Source organism: Oncorhynchus gorbuscha, linkage group LG11, assembly GCF_021184085.1.
Source record: "Oncorhynchus gorbuscha isolate QuinsamMale2020 ecotype Even-year linkage group LG11, OgorEven_v1.0, whole genome shotgun sequence".
In the NCBI taxonomy this organism is placed as follows: Eukaryota; Metazoa; Chordata; class Actinopteri; order Salmoniformes; family Salmonidae; genus Oncorhynchus; species Oncorhynchus gorbuscha.
In genome coordinates this window covers 23,404,180-23,411,954 of record NC_060183.1, presented here as the reverse complement: position 1 = coordinate 23,411,954, position 7,775 = coordinate 23,404,180, and the positions used below count along the sequence as shown (strand labels likewise).

General features: G+C 40.7%; 1 protein-coding gene across 1 annotated transcript in view; it reads right to left on the bottom strand.

The window, feature by feature from the left end:
- LOC124047598 (vesicular glutamate transporter 1-like) overlaps positions 1-4,980 on the bottom strand; it is a 22,265-nt gene extending 17,285 nt beyond the window's left edge. Inside the window, exon 1 of the mRNA XM_046367915.1 lies at positions 4,487-4,980. Coding sequence (XP_046223871.1) covers positions 4,487-4,548 — 62 coding nt within the window. The 5' untranslated portion in view covers positions 4,549-4,980. The remainder of the gene's footprint in view (positions 1-4,486) is intronic.
- Positions 4,981-7,775: the final 2,795 nt, after the last annotated feature.

Here is a 7,775-nt window from a genome sequence, read left to right as displayed (position 1 = left end):
AACAAACTGAAAGTTTCAAAAGGAGGGTGGTGCTTGGAATCATTATTCTTCCTCTGTCAACCATGGTTACCTGCAAGGATACACCTGCCGTCATCATTGCTTTGCACAAAAAGGGCTTCACAGGTGAGAATATTGCTGCCAGTAAGATTGCACCTAAATCAACCATTTATCGGATCATCCAGAACTTCAAGGAAAGTGGTTCAATTGTTGTGAAGAAGGCTTTAAGGCACCCAAGAAAGTCCGGCAAGCGCCAGGAATGTCTCCTAAAGTTGATTCAGCTGAGGGATCGGGGCACCACCAGTACAGAGCTTGCTCAGGAATGGCAGCAAGCAGGTGTGAGTGCATCTACACGCACAGTGAGACAAAGACTTTTGGAGGATGGCCTGGTGTCAAGAAGGGCAGCAAAGAAGCCACTTCTCTCTAGGAAAAACATCAGGGACAGACTGATATTCTGCAAAAGGTACAGGGATTGGACTGCTGAGGACTGGGGTAAAGTCATTTTCTCTGATGAATCCCCTTTCCGATTGTTTGGGGCATCCGGAAAAAAAGACAAGGTGAGCGCTACCATCAGTCCTGTGTCATACCAACAGTAAAGCATCCTGAGACCATTCATGTGTGGGGTTGCTTCTCAGCCAAGGGAGTGGGCTCACTCACAATTTTGCCTAAGAACACAGTCATAAATAAAGAATGGTACCAACACATTCTCAGAGAGCAACTTCTCCCAACCATCCAGGAATAGTTTGGTGATAAAAAATTCATTTTCCACCATGATGGAACACCTTGCATTAAGGTAAAAGTGATAACTAAGTGGCTCTGGGAACAAAACAGTCCTCAAGAGGCGGGTAGACAAACAAAAACCCACAAATTCTGACAAACTCCAAGCATTGATTATGCAAGAATGGGCTGCCATCAGTCAGGATGTGGCCCAGAAGTTAATTGACAGCATGCCAGGGCGGACTGCAGGTCTTGAAAAAGAAGGGTCAACACTGCAAATATTGACTCTGCATCAACTTCATGTAATTGTCAATAAAAGCCATTGACACTTATGAAATGCTTGTAATTATACCTCAGTATTCCATAGTAACATCTGACAAAAATATCTAAAGACACTGAGGCAGCACACTTTGTGAAAATGTATATTTGTGTCCTTCTCAAAACTTTTGGCCACGACTGTATATTCAACCACTTCAAAAGACGGCCAAAAGTTAGTTGAATTTCCAATGTGTTATCAGTATGCTTTCAAACATCTAAAATCTGAACCAAATTCCAATGGATAAACAATGTACGATTTGTCACCCAAATGCCTAACACTGCACTTTCAATGACTTAAAAGCAAAGCAAAGTTCAAATTGGAATACAGTAATTCTAGGCTATAGCCTCCATTTAATGCCACCTCTTTTGCTCTCTGCAAGTTTCAAACACAAAGAGGTGGCATTAAATGGAGGCTATAGCGTAGAACTACAGTATCTTTGTTTTTAAAACTTTTAGAAAGGTGAGAGAGTGTCTCATCTTATAGTAAGGCCAGCATCCCGGAGTTGCCACTTCACTGTTGACGTTGAGACTGGTGTTTTGCGGGTACTATTTAATGAAGCTGCCAGTTGAAGACTTGTGAAGCGTCTGTTTCTCAAACTGGACACGATAATGTATTTGTCCTCTTGCTTAGTTGTGCACCGGGGCCTCCCGCTCCTCTTTCTATTCTGGTTAGAGACAGTTTGCTCTGTTCTGTGAAGGGAGTAGTACACAGCGTTGTACGAGGTCTTCAGTTCCTTGGCAATTTCTCGCATGGAATAGTCTCCAATAACCATTTCTCAGAACAAGAATAGACTGACAAGTTTCAGAAGAAAGTTCTTTGTTTCTGGCCATTTTGAGCCTGTTTCAACCCACAAAATGTACGCCTACGTAGATATTCCATTTTTAAAAATCTGCCGTTTCCAGCTACAATAGTCATTTACATCATTAACAATGTCAACACTGTATTTCTGTTCATTTAGATGTTATTTTGATGGCTTTTCTTTCAAAAACAGGAACATTTCTAAGTGACCCCAAACTTTTGAATGGTAGTGCATATATATTCACTACATGGCCAAAAAGTTAGTGGACACCTGTTCGTTGAACATTTCCTTCCAAAATCATGGGCATTAATAAGGAGTTGGTCCTCCTTTTGCCGTTACAACAGCCTCCACTCTTCTGGGAAGGCTTTCTACTAGATGTTGGAACATTGCTGCGGAGACTTTCTTCCATTCAGCCACAAGAGCATTAGCAAGGTCGGGCACTGATGTTGGGCGATTAGGCCTGGCTCGCAGTCGGCGTTCCAATTCATCCCAAAGGTGTTAGATGGAGTTGAGGTCAGGGTTCTGTCCTGAACCATGAAAAACAGCCCCAGACCATTATGTATCCTCCACCCAACTTTACAGTTGGCACTGCATTGGGGAAGGTAGTGTTCTCCTGTCATCTGCACAACTCAGAATCGTCCATTGGACTGCCAGATAGGGAAGTGTGATTCCTCACTCCAGATAATGCGTTTCTGCTACTCCATAATCTAATGGGGGCGAGCTTTACAACACTCCAGCCAACTATTGTCATTGCGCATGGTGATCTTAGGCTTGTGTGCAGCTGCTCGGCCATGGAAATTATTGTGCTGATGTTGTTTCAAGAGGCAGTTTGGAACTCGGTAATGAGTGTTGCAACCGAGGACAGACAATTTTCAGACGCTGCGCGCTTCAACACTCGGCAGTCTTGTTCTGTGAGCTTGTGTGGCCTACCACTTTGCGGTGGAGCCATTGTTGCTCCTAGCCTTTTCCAACAGCACTTACAGTTGACCGAGGCAGCTCTAGCAGGGGAAGAAATCTTACTAACTGACTTGTTGGAAAGGTGGCATCCTATGACGGTGCCACATTGAAAGTCACCAAGCTCTTCAGTACGGGCCATTTTATTTCCAATGTTTGTCAATGGAGATTACATGGCTGTGTGCTCGATTTTATACACCTGCCATCAACGGGTGTGGCTGAAATAGCCGAATCCATGAATTTGAAGCAGTATGTTCAATGGCTAAGGGGTGTTATTAAGCATGATGCAACTCAGAGTGGATACAGTCATTATCTGTGGTATATTGGCCATATACCACAAACCCCTCAGGTGCCTTATTGATATTTTAAACTGGTTGCCAACGTAATTAGAATTTTAAAAATCATTTTCATATCCGATATATTATGGCTTTCAGCCAATCAGCATTCAGGGCTCAAACCATCCAGTTTATAATCATGTTTAGATCATCATGGTATATCTATATAAAATCATTTACATGTCATATTAGAATAAACTAATGTTGGCTATTTGGCCTCTTCATCCATCCATCCCATCACAAGCTGAGCTGAGGCTAACTTCTTTATTTAGGTTCGGCCTACAGAAAACGTCCGTAAACTCGAAGATACTGTAGATTCAAATCTAGCCTTTAGGGAAACTATTTGAGGTAAGACCTATCTATAGACTTTAGAATGGACGGAACGGAAACTGTCTCAAGTTAACATGTAAAAGTGAGGACATTCCCACATCGATATTAATAGGGCCTGAATTAAGTTAATCTTGTTAGCTATATTTCAAATCAAATCCAATTGTATTCGTCATATGCGTCGTAAACAACAGGTGTAAACTAACAGTGAAATGTTTACTTACGGGTAATTTTCCAGCAATGCAGAGTTAAAGATACATAATAAAATACAATAATAATAACAGAAATAGTGACACGAGGACTAAATACACAGTGATTTACGAATAAATATAACGAGTAAAAATAACATGGCTAATACAGGGAGTACCAGTACCGAGTATATGTGCAATGTCCTTGCTCTGACATTTGACATAGAACAGAAGCTATACATTTACACACAATGAAAAATCAAACATTTTCTATTAGAGCAACCATAAACCTTTTTGAAATTAACAATTTAACATGAAAGATAATCAAATAACCCACATGAAAAACAGCTAGCTACTCGTAAAATACATCCCTGAACATACATAAAAATGTAGGCTAGGCCTATCGTTCATCTTACTCAGAGTTGTCTCAAATGTTTAAAAAACATGTTTTTACGAAATTGACAGAAACACCAAATTGATCATTGCAAACAGATGTTTCGTCAGGTCAACCAACCCGGCTCAGGCCTTTGGGCATCTTGATATTCCCTAACCTACAGCCAAATGTGTCTACCGGCCGGCCCACCGGTTCCTTTTTAGCCAAAAGTGCAGAAAAAAGTAATCCCTGATCGTTTACAGCGCTTAATAGGCCTTAGGTTACTTGAATATACATATATTTAAACTCTATATAAACTCTAAATGCATGCCGGACGGGATGACAAGTGACTATTTTGTAATAAAAAATCAAGACCGCGCTAATCTGGATTTCACGCGCTACGATAACAAAGTAGGCTACACAATTTGCACCAATAAACCACACAGAAAAAGTAATAAAGCTTTTGTTTTAACTTACTTGTGTAATTTTCCGAGGGTCTGGCCCGCGACAATTTTAAACCTATCTGGTCGTATCTCCATCCTTGCGACTCTGTCTCCGACCGATTTGCTGTCCGCGCGCACTCCCGCTTGAGCGCGCAGCCCTATTCACTATCACCTTCCCTCTCCGCCCTTAACCTCTCACTCACATACCATTAAACATTGCTTCCCTTTATCAACTCGCTGGTCCACCCCCTATGCTGGTCCACCTCCTATGCTGGTCCTCCTTTTTGTGATTATTTTAGCCCAATTCAACCCAACGTGAGCAAGGAGTAGAAATTCAAGAAAAAAGTACAAAAACTTCCCATGTCTACATTTTACACAATCGAGATTAGAAAATACGTTGTTTTAGCAGTGTTTAGCAATTAAAAAATAACTTCTCAAACAAATCCAAAATGTGTATCTTGAATGAATGATCGCGCGCTGTTTGGCCGCGAGTGTCACTATCCATGGTGCTGAAACCAGATTACTGTCCTCAAGACTAATCTGCCCGATTGTGTGTAGCCAGTATCTGTCACTTCCTTTCCAGAAGCCCGGCGTCTTAAGTAGCCTGGCTATTCTCGTACCACACTGAATGACGGGCATTAGATTAGTCTATACAGACACACATGTAGCCTACTGGAGAAACAGGTAATTTAGTGCCAGAGTGGTCGCCTGAGATTAGACGTGAGTAAAGGTATAACCACTATCTTGAGTAAACTCACTTAACTCACTTAAGGAGACATACATACCGTGGCTGTTTGAGTTCTGTTTGTTGCCACAATAACTGTAAGACCACAAACATGGATGCGCTCTGATCCTGCCATATTATCAGTAGTACTATTGGATTTTATTTTAAGGCTATTTTGTTTTGATTGAATAGATGAGATTCTTATTAATATTTTAATTCCTGCCATCACTGACGTCTTTATCATAAAATAACACTACAGTACCACAAGTATCACCAGTAGCTAGGTGTTCTAGCACCTACTGGCTTGAATATGACATGACATGTAATCTACAGTAGACTACTCATCTATGACCATAGTACTGCAGACAAAAAAAATGCAGTTATTGAATTTCTGAATTTCCAAAAACCATAGGATCACAGGAAATGCACAGTGTAAACATCAATTAAAGGTAGAGAGCGAGTCATGTTTATTATGTGTTCAACAGCACCAACTTTAGTTAATTACAAACATATATATATATATAGAATGTATGGTGAGTAATAACTCCTACCAATTATCCGGTTCGTATGTCGCTAGTCACTGGTAATCTAATATAAGATGACGCTTCTCTCCAGATTTCTAACTGATATGGTCCTGAGAGGGTAAGATGAGAGAAAGAGGGGAAGGTAGGGTAGGGCACTGCAGCAGGAGGAGGGGCCAGCATTGGTGGTACAGAGGTTATGGAGGTGGTGTCAGAGAGGAGAGATCCATTACTAGCCCTCCACACCTCTTTCTTTCTGTTCATCACTCTGACAGAACAGTGGAAAAAAACTGGAGATGCCTCTGGGAGGTCATGGGTCAACTTTTTAGAGAGAGAGAGAGAAGGTGAGAAAGAGATAAAGAAAGAGGGACAAACAGAGAAAGAGTACATATTGTCAAAGTGCAGTACATATTGATTGAGAACAAAAATAATAAACATAAGTAGCCTAGAACGTGCTTCTCTGACGTGGCCCACGTGGTACACAGTGAGGAAGAGTTGTGGCCCACGTGGTACACAGTGAGGAAGAGTTGTGGCCCACTGATCTAGAAAGGAGTCCGTTTGTTGGTGCAACATTCATCCAGGAATTGATTGAGCTTCGATTGGTCTCTCAAAAGGTTTTTTTTCCCTGGGTTTATGGAGATGTATGCTCACTACAAAAGTATAATCAACTCATTGCAGCTTTGCCACAAAAATGGAAGAGGCAATTACTCAAAAGAGAAAGGAATTAATTTGTTTTCTCTGCCTCCAATGAAAAACCATGCATGGCTTAAAATGACTAGCTAGCATCATTCGTAAATTGCATGTTATACTTATGGTCGAGAGGTTTGACAACTATTCCGCATAAAATTCTAGATAGTTGGAAACAGATGTTTTATGTCCCAATACCATGGCATTGGATTTATGAACTGATATACAAAAAAATCATTCAGTTCATTTCAATTTAAACTATTAGAAAGAAATTCTCGCCACAAAATGAATGCTCAACATATGGGGCATTGAACAGTCAGCCTTGTGGAGACTCTGCCCCAAGGGAACAGAGTCAACAGATACTCTGTTTTGATACTCTGTTACTGTCCTTCGGTGGCTTGATTTTGAAGTCATGTCCAGGAGTGGTTCTTAAGTCATAATGTCTGTGTTCAGATAGATCTACAAACAGCACTGTTATTGATATTTGAAAAACCACATTCAATCAATGGGAAAATGTATTATACTCTTAGATAAAGTATTCATTTTTAGGGAAATCTCTAGAGAAATGGTACACAGCAATCCTTCAAGACCCTCATAAGACATCACAGTAAAATAGAAGGATGTATTGCAAAAGGAAATAGTCAAGGGGTAGTGTACTGGGAAAGATGGGTTAGTCTGTGGACATCTGAGTGTTGGAATTAAGATTGGAGTGATTGGATGATTGGCAAAACACTTGGAGTCCAGTACAATTCAACAAAGAACGTTATATATACATATATAGAGTTGTAATGTTTTTCCACCCACCAAAAAAATATAGTGAATAAAAAGGGGAATTCACAATTGTGCAAGTAATGTTATTTGATAGACTCCAATTCTATCTTCTAATTTCATAGCTGATCTATCCCCTAAAAAAATAAGACACCTTGTCCCCAACTCCAGGCCAGTGGCTATTGATGGGCCAAACCCCCATGTTATCGTTCAAACAAACAAAAAAATATCTCTCACAACACAAGCAGTGGAGCGGCTTCTGTTGTGAAAAGCAACTACGGATCCGGGCTGTCTGCAGTTGTTTTTCAAAACAGAAGACGCCCACTGCTTGTGTTGGGAGAGAGAAAAAACAGAGTTTGAACGAAAACATGCGGGTTTTGGCCACTATACAGAACCAATCCGTCACTTTATTATCGATAACTATCATCAGAAATCACGCGATATGAATCAGACGCGTCTTTCTTTTCCTCAACGCAGATAAGCCAAAACCACGCCCCGTTATTCAAATGTTAGTTCGACAACGCTTTGAGCGTTCTCCAAGTCCCGAAGTGAATATCACGTAGCGCGAAATTTCAGTCACTGATTAACATTTGCCCTTGTATTTCAAGATAGAAAAATATAAT